The 19,312-nt window shown below is 54.0% G+C and overlaps 5 protein-coding genes across 5 annotated transcripts; 3 read left to right on the forward strand and 2 right to left on the reverse strand.

Annotated features, from left to right (window-relative positions):
• Positions 1-609: 609 nt before the first annotated feature.
• Positions 610-2,736, forward strand: J4E84_010648 (uncharacterized protein; the record flags this gene model as incomplete). Its single annotated transcript, XM_049393203.1, has 4 exons — positions 610-1,132; positions 2,088-2,110; positions 2,166-2,311; positions 2,484-2,736. 4 exons carry the CDS (start codon positions 610-612, stop codon positions 2,734-2,736), a joined length of 945 nt encoding a protein of 314 aa, XP_049239058.1.
• Positions 2,737-3,289: 553 nt separating this feature from the next.
• On the reverse strand, positions 3,290-4,528 carry J4E84_010649 (uncharacterized protein; the record flags this gene model as incomplete). The annotated part of the gene is made up of 2 exons (XM_049393204.1): positions 3,290-4,455; positions 4,525-4,528. The coding sequence occupies 2 exons, from the start codon at positions 4,526-4,528 to the stop codon at positions 3,290-3,292; spliced, it is 1,170 nt and encodes a 389-aa protein (XP_049239059.1).
• Positions 4,529-7,836: 3,308 nt separating this feature from the next.
• J4E84_010650 (uncharacterized protein) lies at positions 7,837-10,488 on the forward strand (the record flags this gene model as incomplete). Its single annotated transcript, XM_049393205.1, has 1 exon — positions 7,837-10,488. The coding sequence occupies one exon, from the start codon at positions 7,837-7,839 to the stop codon at positions 10,486-10,488; it is 2,652 nt and encodes an 883-aa protein (XP_049239060.1).
• Positions 10,489-11,097: 609 nt separating this feature from the next.
• On the forward strand, positions 11,098-12,785 carry J4E84_010651 (uncharacterized protein; the record flags this gene model as incomplete). The annotated part of the gene is made up of 2 exons (XM_049393206.1): positions 11,098-11,577; positions 11,634-12,785. The coding sequence occupies 2 exons, from the start codon at positions 11,098-11,100 to the stop codon at positions 12,783-12,785; spliced, it is 1,632 nt and encodes a 543-aa protein (XP_049239061.1).
• A 3,141-nt stretch (positions 12,786-15,926) lies between these two features.
• On the reverse strand, positions 15,927-16,262 carry J4E84_010652 (uncharacterized protein; the record flags this gene model as incomplete). Its single annotated transcript, XM_049393207.1, has 1 exon — positions 15,927-16,262. One exon carries the CDS (start codon positions 16,260-16,262, stop codon positions 15,927-15,929), a length of 336 nt encoding a protein of 111 aa, XP_049239062.1.
• Between the last annotated feature and the right edge of the window lie 3,050 nt (positions 16,263-19,312).

Here is a 19,312-nt window from a genome sequence, read left to right on the forward strand (position 1 = left end):
GCCAGAGAAGGCGATCGACCTTCCAGGAACGAGCATGCTCGAGGTCGCGATGCCCACCAGAAACAATCGCCCTCCCCTGAGCGTACTCCAGCTCCCACCAAGCGCAATCCAGATTCCACCAAGCGGACTCCAGATCCCACCAAGCGCACTCCAGATCCTTCCGATCGCACTCCAGATCTGCTACGCCTGTCTCCAGCTCCCGGCATAAGCTACACTGTGATAGACCACAGCAAGAACACAAGCTTTCAATGGGGACCGGCGTATGGACAGCCCCAGGATACGTGTCAGGAAGATCTGACGAAGCTACTCAAAACCGGGACTGTGATATCCGTTCGACATTGCGATTTTTCGTCCGACCCTGATGCGGATGTTGGAGAGAAGTTCACGCTGTCTTCGCAAGGACTGATATACATCAAAGAAGACGTCCCTTTCGTGGTTTGCCGAGTTGAAGCTACTTACGTCACCGGCTGGTATTGTCGCAGCGTCGGTGATCGCGGCTTAGAAGTGCCTTGGATATCGGAGTCGGAACGCGCAAAGTACATGGGAATGGCCACGAAGGACGACCCGAATGGACCTGGAGGAAACAACAGTCCGCACGCCCAGCTCCAAATGACGCGAAGGGGACACTCCAGAATGCTCAAGCCAACAACTCATGTCTTCGCTGGCGAGATATCAAGGGCCAAGGTTCCACCAAATGTTTACATCTGGGGCTGGCTCGCGGCCGAGGAATACTTCCGCTTGATGAAACTGCACGAGTTTCTCACCGCATCTCCTGGATCGGCTGCCGGAAGGATCGCTTCGGTTCCAACGACTATTGGCTTCGATATCGATGCGCTGAGCCGGTTACGGACTGCGGAGCAATCTTTGCTTGTAGTTTTCGAAAAGAGAATCGCGGCTCTCGAGGCTCAACACAAGCCGAAGCCACCCAACGATGACACGGACGCAAACAACCGTCCGCCTCGGGCTCAGACAGCACCGGATGGGCGTAACCCAGCTCCTATTACGCGCCCCGGTGCCAGAGACGTTAGCACGACAAGGACGCCGCCGCCGCCACCACCACCACCAGCGACTATGCCGGCTAACCACAAGAGGACACGACCAGCGCAGCCTCAACAACCACGGGCTGGGAATGGTACGAGGGACAGCGGGTTTAATCCACCAACGGGGCCGAAGAGCATGCGCGGCGGCGAGCGCAACCGCGACCGTCAGCCTCGTTCGTCAACAAGGCCTCATCAACCACCAAATCCCTAGGGCCACGCCATTCTAGGAAAACGCTGAACACCCTGGAGCCTACATTGACGTTGGGTCACACACCCTGCAGGTCTTTGTCTTGATGTAGTCCGCAGGCCTGTTCAGGTTCTTTCTTGTATGAGGTGGGGCAGCGTAACAAGTCTTTCAGAAGGTTTGGGAGGAACAAGGGGTGACATTGGCCCACACCAATCTTCAGTTCACAATGAGCAGCGCGATGTGTCCAAGGAACAAAGCGAGGAAGATTTTTCGTCGGCTCTAGGCGATAAAGAGGCGCGAGGAGGGCCATTCAGGTATACTGTTGGTGTAAGACATGAGATGCGCTCATGTAACAAGGTTATATAGCGAGGATGTCGTTGCGAGGTCGATATTTTGCTGTGTATGTAGGGATCGGGAGGACATTTCGGTTCCAAAGCGCAAGGTCTGTGTTGTATAAAGAAAAGGCTTGCTACACGACGAAGAGAAAGTAACAAATAATCTCTTTGTACATAGAATATATCATCATCATAACAAATGAGGCTGAACAGCGCAAAGCTTGTGAAGGAAGGAAGGATGCGTAGACGCCCAAGTGACGATGCGGCTCCTTGCTCGCCAAGACCCCCGGAGATTGTCGGCGCCGATCATCACAACTCAAGGAAGCATCGCTCGTGAACTTCGACAACTGCGCCAGCTTCTCCTCTACGGGCCGTACAGCATGCCCCGTGTAGTTGCTCGTCACCTTCCCGTCGCTTCCGTATAGATCATAGACCTCCGTTCACACTAGTGCGTATACAGCTCCACCGCTTCCGCCAGCCACCGTCGCGCGCATTCGATGGGTATCTGCTCGTCGTGCCTGGGAGGGCGAAGGACTTCTGAGTCTGACGTGAGTAACATGGATGCTTCTATACCGTATGCGGATCGCTGATATTCTCATACAGAACTCGGACGCCTCGCACCTACTCGGAGACCAATACCAGCCCAACTATGGAACCGCCAGCAGCACCCACAACGCGCCCCAGCCAGACCCAGAGGAGCTTCGACGTCAGCGAGAAAATCTGGAGCGAATTTGCGCTGAGACGAATGAGTGAGTGCCACCTTCCTCATCTATGGACGTTCCTTCCTGCATCTGAGTCTGCACCATCCCACAAAGTCGCTCGCACCTTCCCGCAAAGGAGCCTGTACCTTCCGAGTCAACGGCCACAAAGTCCCTTAGACGTTCTGCATCTCCATTAGAACACGACACTGATATCCTGCAGGCAACTAATCCCCGTCTCCCAACCGAGCGCCCTCCCCGAAGTCACCGAACAGCCCTCCAAGAACGACGAATACGCACACCTCTTCAACGAGCGCTTCAAGTCGATACGGAGCCAGCGCCCATCCTCCGCGGGTAACGACGATGACGACGAGACAACATGGCTCGAGAATGCCATGGGCAACCAGGGCGAGGATGAGCTGGAGCAGATTAAGCCGGCCAAGGGGAAGCTGACGATTCAGTTCGGTCAGCGGTAGACATCTACACTGGGAGTTTCGAGGACGGCGATGTTGTTCGGCCCTGTGCGGGGTCTTCAGCTGAGGTGCTGAGGTTATACGTACCTTTTCATTGTTTGTCGCATTCTGCATTGCATCAGCGCCTTTACGGATACCCATAATCTTTTCCTTCTGTTGTTCCTACGCCTCGGGATGAGGTCGTTTACGTACGTTTTCAAGTAGCATAATCATGTCTGCATCGAACGTCTTCTCGTCTCCTTTCGTTCATGTCTCTCAAGAGTCGGTCCGGCAATGCCATTATACGAGGCACGTTGGTCTTCATTACTGATCTGATGCAATTGATTTCTAGATACAAGCTCCTACGATAGTACTTCGCTATCCCAGGCAAATGCCAAGCTGGCCAGACGAAGCCAACCAATGCCGACTCGCTACCCATGTGAATGGACTGGTGAAAGTCCCGACAACTCTGTCTATCGCTGAAAAGTCTAGCAATGCAAGACATGCAAAATCAATCATCTCTCGGGCAGACACAACGCCATCACCGCCATCACCACCATCATCACCATCACCTACCCTAGACAGCCTTGAACAACAAGTCCGGAGGACCAGTCGCAGGCTTCTCGTCACTCACACCCAACTCCGCAAGCATACTACCAGCGCGCTCATCCATCAACTTGGCCAACTCCTCCCGAAACTCCGCGTCGATGAAGTCAAGACGCAACTTCAAGCCCGGCTGCACCATGCGCTGCTTCTCCGGATCGAGCTTCTTGAATGTCTTCTTACCCCAGACCAACGCGGCGCTCTCCATGGCGTTGAAGAGGGCTTTGTTATCGTCTCCGTCCATGGTGTCGGCGTTGAGGTACTTGGTTGCCATCTGCTCGACGAAAGCGCCGACGGTGCATTCGTTTGCGTGCTGATCGGCGGTCTTGTTCGTTGTGTCAGCTTTTTCGTCGTCGATCACAGCTCGAAACTCATTACTTACACTCTGCTCAGCCAAGGAAGCCACAGTCTCTTCGCCTGTCGTCTCGCCTGTCTGTTCTAATCCCAGTTTCTCACGGAGATGCTTCTGGATGTACTTATACGTCTCGCCCTGTGGCCTCGGTGCACCACCTCGCTTGATGATATCGGGGATCCTCGAGGCTGGGTTCGACAGGACGGGGTTTTGGCGACTCAACAGCGGCTCTTCGTATGGTCCGATGGCAGCATCATAGAGGTCTGGATCGCCCTTGTAGTCACCGCCTAAGTAGCCGTTGGACCTACCGCCGCTGCGCACACTGCCGTCGACGGGGTCAGACTGCGGGGATGGTGGATCTTGGTAGGTTGGAGCGGTGGTTGATCGTCGAGTTGCGCGTGTGGCAGGTGGTGTCCGAGTGGCAGTAGCAAGCGCGCTCTCGGCGAAGGTGAGTTCAGTCTTGCGCTTCTTGCTTGGTGTAGGTGAGTGATCGTCTGGCTCGAAGTCGTCTTCGGAAGATAGCTCGTCGACCTCACTGTCAAGAACAACCGGCTTCTTCCTGATCGAGCGCTTCTTCGCCGACGACTTCTGGGCTGATGCACCAGTCTCCTTCGGCGCAGGATCGACTTCTTTCTCCTCTTCCTTAACCTCATCCTCCTTCTTCTCTTCACTCTCACGTACGGGTGTACTGCTCGCCACGGGCCTACGCCTCACCGTCCTACCCGCAGGAGTAGTACCAGCGCCAACTCCAGCCGCACCTGGCGTCGCCATATTACCATGAAGCAGACCTTTGTTATTCTTAACCCGCTTTTCATAACACGGCTGGCAGACCTGAAACGTACAACCCGGGCAACGACGCATAGTATCCATATTCCGCTGATCGCACTCAGTGCACTTGGCCGTGTGGACAGTCACCCTACTAAACAGCGTCTCGTCGACAGTGCAGGGCTGAATGGCCGATGATGCTCCTGGGGTGCGGGGCGCGCGTGTGGGGAACGGACTGCTGGATGAACGTGGGGTGTTGGGGAGGAGGGGGCGGTTACGTCGGCCTGGTGTGGATGGTGCGGGTGAAGGCGCGGGTACGAGTGTTGTTGCAGTTGGTACCTTAGCGTGAAGGCCCGCATCTGGACCTGGTGTTGCTGGAGGATCCATGGCGCCACGTGGTGAGCTTTGCTCTGCTTGCTCTGGTGCGGGTGGGGGTGGGTCGGGTGTTGCGTCGCTCATGTTGTTTAGTCGCCTTGTCCTTGCGGAGGATGAGTGTACTGTGGATTGTATCGCAGTACTTTGAACTGCTGGTGTGGACGCTGAGGGAAAAGCTGATGGTGGGGGATATATACTCTGAAGATATAAGACTGACAAAGGGTCTCAGTAGTCGCCTGAGACTTCTCGGTGACTTGCCGCTTGGACCGTTGTGTTCTGATTCAAATCCGAAATAGAGAAACTGATTCAGAACGGTATTGATCGCAATAGATGTGGACGGTAGAAAGTGGATGTAAAAAAGGCGCCAACTCCTGATCAATCTGATAGAAGTTGGTGCTTTACGCTCGGACTAACGCGGGGCACAATGACGCGAGATCCAGGCGCCAGAGTTGTAGAAATCCAACCGGAATGGAATGTCGGATCCGGGGCGAGCGGGTTCAAACGGGGGTGACTGAGGGTTATGGGTGGCGAGACTCGAGGGAGCGAGGGGCAAATATTGCTCGTTTCGAGGGAGTATTCACTGACTGGGACTGGGACTGTGCCTGTTCGAGATCTTTGGTTTGCCTTTGATGATGGACGGATAGAGACGGGTGGAAAGTGGAATGTATGTACAAGTACAGGTGCAAAGAGCAGGAAGAAGAGAGATAACCACCGCAACCACCACCAAGCTATATACAATCCTTCCGACGCGCTATGTGAAGAGAAGAATAAGAGATAGCCAGCCGACTCACATACACGACGGAAGCGGGCTGCAAAACGAACAAGAAGCGGGAGGCGAACGAAGGACCAGTCATTGTTGATTATGTGAAGAGGAAATAGTTCTTTATAGAACGTGTGACATGGCGGGGCGCGGGTTCGTGCTGTCACATCTGTCACAAGTGGTATTGGAGTCATGAGTTTGGAGGGCATGTTGCGTAGCATTCACCTGTTCGGGGCCTGGGAGAGCTGCGTGCGTTGGTGGTACGGTGGTGACAAACGGTGGAGATGGTAAGTTGGGAGTTCGGGTTACTGGATGGGGTAATCGTGGTCGTTCAAGGCGTAAGTGGGGATGAAGATGTTGGATGATCGTAGTGTAGTCTGACTTTGATGTCTTTGATCTGACTGTGAAGTTGTGTGACTTTGCTGTGGTTTTTGGTGCACTCAGATGTCTTGAAGTGATGAGCCGCTCACAGCCGCCGCAGTCTGATTAATAAGCGTACAGAGAGATGAGTCTGATTTGTTAATGTTGCTGCTACGAGGTACTGAGGTGTTTCTTGAGACTTGTATATCTGTTGGGTGGGGTGTGGTACGGTCGCCAAAAGACCCTGGGCCGGGGAACCACCGTTACCGAATATCTCCCCCCCCCAATGTACACAACCAAAGTACCCTCGCGAAAAGACCCCCGGGCTCGAGCGCGAAAGACAGAGAAGACCCTGGGCCGGGTCGCTGTTGGATGGCCGTGGTCGTTGGATGGCCCCATCTTTGCCATGCGAACGTGCGGATCCTGCGGGCCGATCTCGCAGTGGATCTAGATCTGTTGGATGTCGTGCCACATTGCATAATCGATGGCTTTGCGATGCTACCCTGGTACTGACAGAGGCGTGCTTGACATCTGGACCAGACTTTGGAACCGAGGATGCAGATGTGCTCGGTGGATCGCAACAGCATCAACGACGCTTCTGAGCGTGGAGAACAGTCAGTCTTGATATCAAACGCGGTGTCGTAGTCATGACGTGGCGACAAAAGCTCGGTACAGCATTCTCCCAGACCAACGGCGTGAGGCTCCTGCTAGTCGCTAGTGAGGCTCTCGTGGTGACTAGCAAAGCTGCTAGAGGACTGGGCGGTGTGCTTGTCTGATAAGAAAGCTAGATCAAACGCTAGGAGTGGATGCCGTTGATGGTATTCAAGTCGACGTGTCGTGCATTGCGGATCTACAGAAGGCATGCACGGTACCTGAGGAAGTGCAGCCTCGCTTACCCAATGCGGCGCAGAAGGAACTCGCATCTTGCAGATGTGACACCTGCAAGGAGCCGCATCGTCCATCAAGTCCAACCCCGCTATGGGCCGTGAACCATTTTCCCGAATCTCTTTTGCCGCCTCGAGCGCCGACGGTCGCTCTGCCGCCATGGCTGTTGTGTTGGGTGCTTGCTTCTGCCTAGAGCGGGGTCTCGCCGCTTGATGACGGCTCTAGAGAAATTTGGGGTGTGCGGCCTCACCGGCGACTCTCTGGGAAAATGCAGCGCTATATATACATCGTTGCCGCTTCTTCAGCAGCGGCGGCACCGGAGTGTCGCCGTACGCTGTACGCCGCATCAAGCAGATAGCTGGAGACGGCGGTGAGTGGACTGCATGGTGATTGCAGTAGACCTAGCAGCGGGCACTAGCCACACCGACTAGGCTAACAAGGGCGCGCAGCTTCTTCAGTTCGGAATGCGCAAAGCGCGACAACCAAACAGCGCGTCTCCATCAACAGACCGCCAAAATCATCAAGCGCGCGTGACAGTCGTCTGCGCGGAAGTTTGCGCCGCGCAATCGTATAACTCGGGAGGCTGTCGCAAAGTACGCGTCGCGGGCTGTTCGAAACCCAGGCCTTAAGCGAAGACAACCCTGCCCATCACGACAGCAGCATACACATACTCGAACCCTCCTGGCTGAGCTCGCCGGGTATTCTTAAGCGGAGAAGAGCGTTGTGGCGGTGCGGCTGAAGACCATATCACCAAATCAAAAGCTTGGGGCTGCAGCCTCTGCCTCCTCGCAGCGGCCGGATTCGCACACCACCAAGCACCCTCCTCTCGGCGCCCTCCCCTTGCCAGTTCGAGACCTGGTGTGCGACCTACTCACAGGCATCCAACAACCGTGTGAGACGATAAAGTCGCCTCCCACGACCTTGCACAGACCGTGTATCTGTGCGCAGCCATAAGTGTCTAAGACAGACGCTACGAGAACAGGAACATCAACGAAGAAACGAGCTCACGATCACGACCGCAACGATGGACCAGCCAGAACCCGCGACACCGCTTTACCCGGCCATGGCCCTCCTCAACTACATGCATGCGCCTACGGTTGGCTTCTACTACATGGGAGCTTGCGCATTCAGTTTGTGCATATTGCAAAAACCACGATTAGTATCAGCAAAGAGGCGGTGGAGCATACTTATCGCCATGCTCACAATACTGGTCGCATACATCACAGAGGTACTTTACTACTTCAGCCGGTCAATGGGCGATTGGGACTACGAGGCACCACAACCTGCAGCAATCCGCTGCTTAGGGTCGATACTGGTCTGGAGTCCGCTCGCATACATACTCTGGTCGAGTAAGGCGTTACGGTGGCACGCCTACTTTGGCGCATTCGTCCTGCAATTCGCTTTCGAGACTACAACATGCCTGATAACAGCATTTTCCATCCCAGAGAAGGGTCGGCAGAAGAATGCGCCTTTCGTGATTGACTGCGTTAGGGCGTTGGCTTCGCTCATATTGCTACTTGATGCCTTTGTCATTCTGGTCACCAAGCAGCGGGAGGTCAGCACGGACGAGGAACGCCAGGCTCTGCTAGGAAAGCAAGCGAATGGTTCATCGACACCCAACGGCAACGCTGGATATGGCACCATCCCTACTGGAACATCGAGCGATGATGAGGAAGCACCACCGAAGGACGACGACAAAGACATCAAAGATCAGCAGGCAAAGCGTCTCGAAGAGGAGGGTGGCTGGTTCGGATATCTCAAGGGATTCGCCGTGTTCTTGCCCTACCTATTCCCGAGAGACGACTGGAAAGTCATGGCTTGCCTGGGTCTACGACTTGTCCACATGCTTCAAGAGCGCGTTCTCAATTTGCTTACTCCTCGCCAAATCGGTATCATCACGAACAAGTTACAGCACTCTTATGAGACTCAGAGTGGTGTCATGCCGTGGAAGGACATCGGTCTGTGGATTCTGTTCTCATACATCAACAGCTATGCTGGGCTCGGCATAATCGACGGCATCGCAAACTTGGTCATCTCCAACTCCGCATATCGGCGCATCACCTTGCTCGCCTACGAGCATGTTCTAGGTCTATCCATGGATTTCCACACCTCGAAAGACTCCGGAGAGGTTCTGAAGGCTGTTGAACAGGCGTCGTCTCTAAACTCGCTCATCGAGATGGTTCTGTTCGATATTGCGCCCATTCTGCTGGACCTCTTCGTAGCCATGTACTACGTGACGCACTTGTTTGACGCTTATATGGCTTTCATCATCCTCTTCATGGGCGCAGCATACATCGTAATCGGGTTCTACTTCACGACCCTCTCTCAGCCGAAGCGAAGAGACTACGTCGAGAAGCAGCGTACTGAAAGCTCTACGGTCAATGAGACTGTCCACAACTGGCAGACGGTCGCTTACTTCAACCGATTGGTGTTTGAACACAAGCGCTATGCAGAGAACATCATGAACACCATCTCCGCTCAATACGCATACTACTTCCGATCTATGGGCGGCCATGCGGCACAGGACGCTCTGACAACTCTCGGATTCGCCGGTGCTTGCGTCTTTGGTATGTCGCAGATTGTCACTGGCCGCAAGCCAGTTGGTAATCTGGTCACTCTGATCATGTACTGGCACACGATGACATCGCCTCTATACGTTCTCTCATACAGCTATCGCCACATCTCCAGCTCGCTTATTGATGCTGAGCGCCTTCTGCAGCTACTCAATACTAAACCTACAGTTGCCGACCAAGACGGTGCGAGAGACATTGTGGTTTCCGCGGGTGAAGTCGAGTTCAAGGACGTCGACTTCCACTACGACGAGCGTAAGCCCATCATCAAGGGCGTGAACCTGAAGGCGGAAGGCGGACAGACCATCGCCTTCGTTGGTGAGACAGGAGGCGGCAAGTCGACAATGCTGAAACTGCTGTTCCGCTTTTACGACGTCACCGGCGGCTCAATCATGATCGATGGTCAAGATCTACGTTCAGTCACGCAAGCCAGTCTTAGGAATGCTCTCGGTCTTGTGCCGCAAGACCCTGTCCTCTTCAACCAGACCATCCGACAGAACATTCGCTACGCCAAACTCGACGCAACGGACAAGGAGATCGAAGATGCATGCGCCGCTGCTGCCATTCACGACGACATCGTTGGCTTCCCCGACGGCTACAACTCCAAGGTTGGCGAACGTGGTGTTCGTCTCTCAGGCGGTCAACTCCAGCGCATAGCCATCGCGCGGGTACTCCTCAAGAATCCCAAGATTGTCATGCTCGACGAAGCTACCTCAGCAATCGACTCTTCTATCGAGGCGCTCATTCAGCAAGCATTCCGCAAACTGAGCCAAGGTCGCACGACCTTCGTCATTGCGCATCGCCTCAGCACGATCGCTGATGCGGATCAAATTCTGGTCGTGGAGAAGGGCGAGATCATTGAGCGCGGCACGCATCAAGAGCTGCTGAAGAATGAAGCTGGCAAGTATTCAGAGCTTTGGTCGAAGCAGACTGCAGGGCACTTGTCGAAGACGCCGTCGAAAGAGGACGTGAAGAAGGATGTGACCACAGAGGAGACCGAAGACAAGGACACCGAAAACAAGAAGACCAAGCAAACAGATGAGGCAACTGCAACGGCCGTGGAAAGGAAAACCGATAATGAGGACACGACCACGAAGCGTAAATGAGCATAGCTTTCTGTCTAGGGAGGAACGTAATTAGGGCTTTCGGCCACGTAGTATCGCGATACAGCAACGCGAATCGCATTAATCGCAACACACATCATAAACATTTCTCCAACATCATCCCGTAAAACTCGTCCGCTTGCTACTGCAGTTTGCAGCCCCATGATCCGTATAACATTCCTGCTGCCTTGAAGCCACTCAGCCAACGCGGAACAACAATCCCGCCAGCCAGTCGCAAATGTGCCCTAAACAGGTGGGCGTTCTCGGGAAGACAACATGCCGACTCTGGCGCACGGACTTTTGCGGACCAGCTACGCGCAATCGAAACGATGCATGTGCGGGCGAGCTGCTGGATGTTTAAGCTGGCTTGCTGAACTCTCATTCTCCTCTTCTGAAGAAAACATACCTTCTACACACGTCCCCAAGTGGCAGTTCTTGACTTACCACGCCGCATCACAACCCCCGTTGTGGCGCATAACAAAGTTCCTTACGTCATCCATTACCGAAACACTTTGATTCGTCGCTTCGCCACATCCACGCAGGTCAATCGATCCCAAACAGTCAATCCCTTTCGAACATCTGCGACCGCGCCCCTTGCGCAGATTCCCTGTTATGGCAGTGCCGAAACGCTTCTTGCTGCTTGCAGCTGCGGCGTGGACGTGGTTTAGTCAGCGGTATGCGCCCGCCGTCGCCGTCTCGCAAGGCTATATCAAGAACACAATTGCGCTTTTCGCAATCGCAGTCTTCATCCAACTAGCATGGTCCATCGTTATCCACCCATTATTTCTGAGTCCGTTGCGACATCTACCCTCGCCGCCAGATGGCCATTTCCTGCTCGGCCACTTCCGACGCATCTACAAGGACCCGACTGGCGAGCCGCAGCGAGATTGGATTGACAATGTGCCGAATGACGGTGTGTTGTATTATCGGTGGTTGTTCAATGAGCCGAGGATACTGGTGACGAATCCGAAGGCTATTGGCGAGGTGCTGGTGACGAGGAGTTATGAGTTTGTTAAGCCGGGGAGGTTGAGGAAGGGGTTGGGGAGGTTGTTGGGTGTGGGGATTTTGTTGGCGGAGGGGGATGAACATAAGGTGTGTATAGATGATGGGACTTCAGAAGATGATTGCTAATGTGTATGTGATTCCAGCGCCAGAGAAAGGCACTTATGCCTGCGTTCAACTTCCGACACGTCAAAGACTTGTACCCGATTTTCTGGAGTAAATCCCAGGAATTCACGGACAAGCTGGCTGAAACCATCAAGAGCAGCCCTGATGGATCATCCGTAGTTGAAATCGGTCATTGGGCTTCCCGCGCCACTCTCGACATCATCGGTGTAGCAGGAATGGGCAAAGACTTCGATGCCATTAGCAACCCGTCCAACGAACTCAACGAGACCTACCGCAAGATCTTCGCCGGCGCGCGAGGTGCTCAACTCATCCAAGTATTGCTCAATCTGCTCCCGCACTGGGTCGCCGTCAATCTTCCCTTGGCACGCAACGACATAATCGGCAACGCAGTTGACACCATCAAGAAAGTCGCTAGAGATCTCATCCACGACAAGCGCGAGAAGCTGCAATCCGGCGAGGCAAAAGGCATGGACATTTTAAGTGTAGCCATGGAATCCGGTGGTTTCAGCGACGAAGACCTCGTAAACCAACTTATGACGTTCCTGGCCGCGGGCCACGAAACCACCGCTTCAGCCATGTCATGGGCCGTATATCTTCTGTGTCAAAACCCCGATGTGCAAACGCGGCTACGACAGGAGATACGCACCGAGCTACCTGAAGCACTACAACCAGGTGGCCAGATCTCTTCCACCGAAATCGACCGACTCCCGTATCTAAACGCCGTACTGCAAGAAACAACACGCATCTACCCCCCCGTCCCCCTCACCCTCCGCGAAACCGCCCACGACACCACCATCCAATCCCACCCTGTCCCCGCAGGCACAACCGTCGTAATCTGCCCCTGGGCCATCAACACGTCCACCCACCTCTGGGGCCCAGATGCCCGCTCCTTCAACCCCGATCGCTGGATGCAGCCCGGTACTGCCAATACCGGCGGCGCGGAGTCAAACTATGCCATTACGACGTTTTTGCATGGGCCAAGGAGTTGCATTGGTATGCAGTTTGCTAAGGCGGAGTTTGCTTGTCTTGTGGCGGGTTTGGTGGGCAGGTTTGAGATGGGGTTTGAGGTGGAGGGGCATGTGGCGGGGATTCAGGGGGGGATTACGGCGAGGCCTAAGGGGGGGTTGAGGGTTAGGTTGAGGGATGTTGGGGAGGAGATGGAGAAGGCGTAGATGGGTTGTAGATGATTGGAGTGGGAGTAGATTTCGACGTCGTCGGAACGCGCATTTGGAAGTTGATGTAATATTGTACATGCCCTAAGTTGTGATTTGGATGCGGATGTTTGGAACGAACTTTTGCCACTACCATTATTTTAACTATCCCAACCGACTTGACGCCAAAAACCTGATGGTAAAGATTGATCCTTTCACAACGTGAGACTGTTGATTCGTGTGTAGTCTCAAAGTTATGGAGCGTTGAGATCAAATTCCAGAGGGACGGGCGAGTTATATGTTAGCACCGCTGGTGTAGTAATGCGAAGAAACTCGATATCGTTTCGCGGTATACTCTATGATGACATTGGTGGAGTACTTCATGAAGCTTGCATTGAGGTTGCGGAGGTCTCCTGGTGAAAGGAGATTGCCCAGACGGCCGATCACGTGTTGATTGACGTATCTAGGTGGATTCTATGAGCCTGTCCTCAGAAGCCACGAGACTTGTCCAGAGTGTTATTGTAGCAGCGCGCCCAGTGTCGAGTTTCCGTGGAACGATGCTGTAGGGATGGAAGATACAGTAGCCGGGGTATTCCAAATTTGGTTCGCGTCCCCTGTAGGCGCTTGGTCCAGCTGCCACACGACGAACGTCTGGTCCTTTCCTCATATTAGAAGATCTTGCCTCTCTTGCGAAAACAACGTGGGGTATTTGAACACCTTCGCCGACCAGCAAGGGCCATCCTAGACGTTCGCTGCGAGACGAGCCGCCGGTGGGGGTGGGAGCGCGCGCTATTGGGCGTAGAACCGTCGACCATACCTGGAGTAACAACCCGTTTTGGAAAAGCTGCAATCTCCGAGTTACTGCATCATGTACAGAAAATCAAGGTAATCTTAATGATCATGGAAACAGTTTAGCGTGCCATACTTCGTGGCTGTCCAAGGTTTTCGTTGGGCGAAGTCGGCGGCATGCGATCGAGGCAGAATGCCGCTTCTGGACTGTGATTGGTCAAGCCCTTGGCGAAGAACGTACCACATTCGCATGTCCTACAAGGTGTGCATAGGCTATGACAGGCCTTGCATCGAACGCAATACATCCTTTGTCGCCCTGAATACTAGTCTACACCTGTTTTTGGTAACACAGATCTTGGGACGGCAGCTTGGACGTTGGGTGTAGACTGTCGACGGGTACAGTCGCCGTCACGATAAGACAATAAAACGATGAAAGCTGTTGAAAGCAGGATCCAACTGTGAACCTCGATGTTGTCATGATTGGCGCGGGACACGTAGTGCGTCCGTTCCGATATGCAGATAATATGCGGGAGCGCTATGGCAAGCAAGATCGACCCAAAAGGGTAAAGTCGCTATGCGCAAGGCTTGTAGCGACGACGAAAAGAGCAGGATGAATGAGCGTCAAGCGGTACGTATCGCCAGTACATGCAACTTAGTTAGTCGCCCACTACCGAACTGTAGCGAGATGAGAGAAGTACTGGGTTGGTTGCCCAGCATATCCAAAAGTGCTGTCTCGAGATATCATTGGTCGAACCGGTGCTTTACATGTGTTCCGGCTATGCACACAAATTCAACTGCAGCCCAATACATCCAAAGTGCGGCTTTTAGACATGGCTTCTGTCGTAAGTCATGTACGAACCATGTCCGAGTGGTCCTGCTGACAACACGTCGAGCTGGCTCATTGGTCGTCGAGCTGAACGTATGCCCCTCAGGTGTCCACCTAACCGCGTCTTTCAGCCCGAGGGAGGAGCGGTAGTACACGAATGATAACCTGTCGTATGTCACGAGCGCTTAAACCTACTCGCCGTGGTAGGGCTTCAGTCGCAGCATACTCAAGAACCTTGGGTAGCCCCATACGCTCTTGACACTCTCGTCTGGACGACCCGCGCTCTCCTTCGCAAGAACACACATCGGGTGGTGAGTCACCAAGTCTGGATAACGATACGGAGAGCGGATGGCGGAGAAGAATCGTGGTGGAGTCGAGCCTTGAAGACGTATGAAGGCGATCGGCCGCTATTCAGGCCACTTAGCGTTCGCCACGTAAGTCGACTCTTCTAACCTTCCTTCCTGGCTCTTGAGACTGTTGCAACCTACTACGACCACTGTATAGCTTAGCTGACCTCGAAAGCATTTTTCTCAACTGGAAGAACGAGAAAGAACATCGTGCAGCCCGCACGAAAAGCACGATGGGACACACGGAACACGACAGATCGCCCACGAGAACAGATGATCATCAGAGCGACACCGACAAAGTGGGCGAAGTACTCGCAGACCACTGCGCATACCCACCTGATCAACGCATCGGTTCACGCACCTTTCCTTCGATAATCCAGAACGTACACATATCTGCGCCGCATGAGCTCGGCCACACAGGGGGATCGATCGACCGTAGGCCATGCGGGTTGCTGTCAGGATAGCTCTACGGACGAACGAACATGTCGTGGTGTCCATAGGCAACGCAAGCCAGCTCAAAGACGTGGAAGAAAGAGTACACAAGATGACAGAGTGAGTGCAGGCCGACCAGCTGACACTATGGGATAGGCAACTAAGCCCGGGGCATTATCGGCACTACCCGCTCACACCATCCGAGTGAGCCCTAGCGTCGTCACGTGTCTGCCAAGCTGCGAAATTTACCCCACCAGCCGTCCTCCGACACAACAACACCACCGAATCCGACCCTCCGCCCGCTTCATCTCACGATGGTCGACCTTGCTGCATGGCGCAAATTCTTCACCCGAACACCCGACCAGCCTTCCCTGACTGAGTGGAAAGCGCCGTACTGTCTCTCGCCGGGCCGTGCACCATGAGCTCTCCACTTCTATTCGCGGCTACGCGACGGTCACGGATTGGACAGCTTCAGCCCCCAATCCAAGCACAGCGGCTACGATCACCACAATCCAGGACGCAACCAATCATATGAACTGGAAATGGTCATTGCATCATTAAATACTGAGAATCTCAGGAATAGAAAGAAGCGACTGTAAGAGGTAACGCCCGGCCTTCCCTGTTCCGTATGCCATCGCTCAATGCCAGCTCTGCGTGCATCACTCCGCCTCTGGACCCAAAAAATGAATGGCCTCAAACTGAAAGAAAATACCGAAGCGGTATACATGAAACGAAACTGCAGACGCCCGCGCCATGGCCGCTGTAACCTCAGTAGACTGCTTGCAGTCGACGGTTGCGCTCGCAAGACAGCTCATTGATTTCTCCATCCAGACTGCGAATCATCTCCATCGACTTCTCGATCGAAGCACCGAACTTGTGAGGCTCGCGCTGCCAGCGCCCGATGCGGTCCACCTCAGCGGCACGGCGGCGCATCTTGGTGTTGATCTTCTCACAGAGCTTGCAGTATGTTCCCGTAGGAATTGTCTGCATGATGAGCTTCATGCCACACGTCTCGCCGATTCGGTACTCCTTGGCGCAGTGCTGTCGGAAGTGGCCCCACTTCCAGTCGCCGCAGACGAACCTGTGTTGGTCGTAGAAGCACATGTTTCAGGCTGGAAGAGCTTGGACGTCTGATGTTCGGTAACACGTTAGTCTTGTTCACGAACCGCTTGGATACCAGCACTCGAACACCTACCTGTTACTGCTGGTTCAAACACTGGACCTTTTTGATAGGGCCAGCGATCGCGTTCCTGGAAGTGGGTCAGCTCAGGGGTCACCTCAACCTTGAGCTTCAAAGACACATACAGAATGGTTGGATGGTAGGAGGGCTTTGGCAAAGACGGCTATGGTCTATACCCAAGAGAGCTGTTGTTGGTCAAGCCCGGTGTTGCAAAAGATGGCTGAGGATCAGAGTCTATGGTCAATGACTGGAAGAGATCTTTGGACTGAGTGTGAAGAGACTGATATTCTGGCAGCAGCGTACCGCTATTTATCCTTCGAAACGAACTCCTCTCGCCGGCCTCGCCGGCCATCCATCGAACCCGAGCCCGCTTCGCTGTCAGGCCATAAATTGATGCCGTGGCCTATCCTTTCATCGACGTGGTAGCACCCCACCCGGTTCCATCCAACGATATCGCTACGATTCACGGATCCCTCTTACTCTGACGCTAGAGTAATGCGGAGACGGGCTGAAATGATACCCTAGGCCGTGCCGGCGTTTCCAGCTGCAGACAGTTATCACATTTGCTAGGGGATCAACGTGTCGTGGCTTCCTCAACCACGTAACCCTTTGTTCCAGATGCGAAAATCCCGCATGTTCCTTGTCAAGACGCCTTAGTTGGCGCTTGGGGTCGTTATGGTGTGTCCTTGTCGAGCAATCCGGGCCTCTTATGCCATATGAGATGGAGCATTCGTGAACCGAGATACGATCACGTGCTGCTTGGTGTATGCCGAGTTACAGTCCGGTTCAAGAATATTTTCCTGGGTCCAATAAGCGATTGGCCAATGGCTCCCGCTATTGGTACCTCAGTGGAAATGCCACCAGGCAATACACGGGCCAACCTTGAGAGTCTCTAGGTTCCACTCCCTTCACCTCGAGCTATGGTCAACCGTTACAAGATGCACTGACCAGGCCCTGGAGAATAAGCAGTATCGTCGCCTGCGGTTGGGCATCGCTGTCTCCTTACGCACTAGTACGCCATGTGGTCACGGTACTTCGGGCATTTCTCATTTCCTACGCTACATGCTCGACCCCAAATTTTCCGTTTGTGGTCACGCTAATCAACCTGTGTAGCATCACTGAGCTTCACCGATGGTGCTCGGCTGTTTTTTGCGTCCACTAGAGATCCTCACCTTTACCGCTTGGCTGACACACAACATGCCGGTCTTTCCACTATGGACTCGAAACGCTGTTGGCCAGTCACCTTATCTTGTTCTGCTGCAGACATGCGTCTTCGCCTTCGCACCTGGTCACCCAGCATCGCCACTGGGATGGAACGCTAGCAACATCCGCATGCATGTTGCATAGCACGGACTGGGTCCTTCATTCAGCTGATCGATATCCCCACTCAACGGCTGACTTTGCCCGTGGCCGGTCCGTTGTTGACTGACTAGGCCCTGCACGCTGACAGGCATTCCTATCCTAGATAACAGGATGGCGTGAAGTTAATGCGGAACCTAAGCCGCCATCGCATATCACGGTAATCATCTGGGCCCCCGGACACACACTAGAACCAGCCAAAGCATGCCCCATCGGAGATCCTCTGACGTGGCGAGCGGTATATGGTTGAGCAAAGGAGAAGCCGTATCCCTGGCGTTGTCTCGCCATCTGTCATAGCTTTTACGAAAACATCCGCGTTGGCTCGCCTGCCTTTCCGCTCATACTCAGCGAGGGATGCTTCCACCGGGCCTATGGGAAGGTTTTCTTCACTAGAACCGTCTTTACCGGTGAGCCCAAAAGGATGGCAAACAAGGCTTGAGCATATTGTGTAGTCAATGCAGTGGCAACATGATGCAGTGTGCTTTCGTAAGTCGACTCAACCAGTCTGCCTTGCCGTCGAACAAGGCAACAATTCCACATTACCGAGCCAATTGCTTCCTCTCAGTTAGATTGAGCTGTAAATTCATAACCATCTTCTTCAACTGTGTTCTGGGCATCCATGGCATGAGTGCGGCAAAGTGAGCGTACATCGAGTGATGCAGAAAGCGAGGTGTCCTTGTGGTGTCATCCGGCCCAACGACGGACTTGCGTCGTGCACGGAACCACACACCAGCCATCACAATTAACATGACAACTGCGGCCACTGCTGCGACCATAAGTAACCTTGCAAATAGTTGCGCAATCAATCGACCCGTTGCTGATTCCACCTCTTTTGGGTTTCTCTGACGCTGTGACTTGGCCTCTTATGGTCCTGGCATGCAAAAATGCCCAGAATTGCGCTCCTTGAGTACGCAAACCTCAGTCTCATCAAGGCTCGACGTTGGAATTTGCTACGCGGCACTCCGCGCATACTTCTCGTCATGTGAGAGCAAGGCGATGCTGGGTACGCCGCGAGTACATGGGCAGCGATGGAACTAGATGGCAAGTCGCACGCAATTTTGATCCCGAGACGAGCGAGTGCTGTGCTTGTGTGGGCCGGAGCTGCGGTCACCGGCGCTCTTTGTGCATGACGAGGCTAAGCTGTGTGGAGGCGGATTGGTGGGCGCCGCTTCACGGTGGGTCAAGTCGTTCTGGCCAGCCAGGTTACATGTCCCCGCGTAAGAAGAATATGGTTGGTCAAGGCGGATGAGAACGTTCATGTATGCCGAGACCAGCGCAGACTGGATGACGAAAGATTGCCTGGGAGGACATCACAAATCACTCCACGGGTCACACGTCTTAGTCAAAGCAAGGTATTCGATGACAGAGTGAAGCATGACATGACGGATAAGCTACGACAAATACCTGAAGCAAGTGTGGCAGTAGATGGCGGCCACCCCGTGCAAGACGTGAAAAGACCGAAGTGGCGGGACCTCAGGCTGAAAGCCCTGCCTTGTCTTCGCTTGACCACCGAGAGAGCATGTGCATGGCACTGGCAGGTTTCGCTCGAGCACGGGAAACTGTTGCATGCAACCAACCTCTAGCCGCATATGCACAAAGGAGGAGGGATCAGGGG

The sequence above is a fragment of the Alternaria hordeiaustralica genome (genome assembly GCF_023758085.1).
Source record: "Alternaria hordeiaustralica strain BMP 2776 chromosome Unknown scaffold_44, whole genome shotgun sequence".
In the NCBI taxonomy this organism is placed as follows: Eukaryota; Fungi; Ascomycota; class Dothideomycetes; order Pleosporales; family Pleosporaceae; genus Alternaria; species Alternaria hordeiaustralica.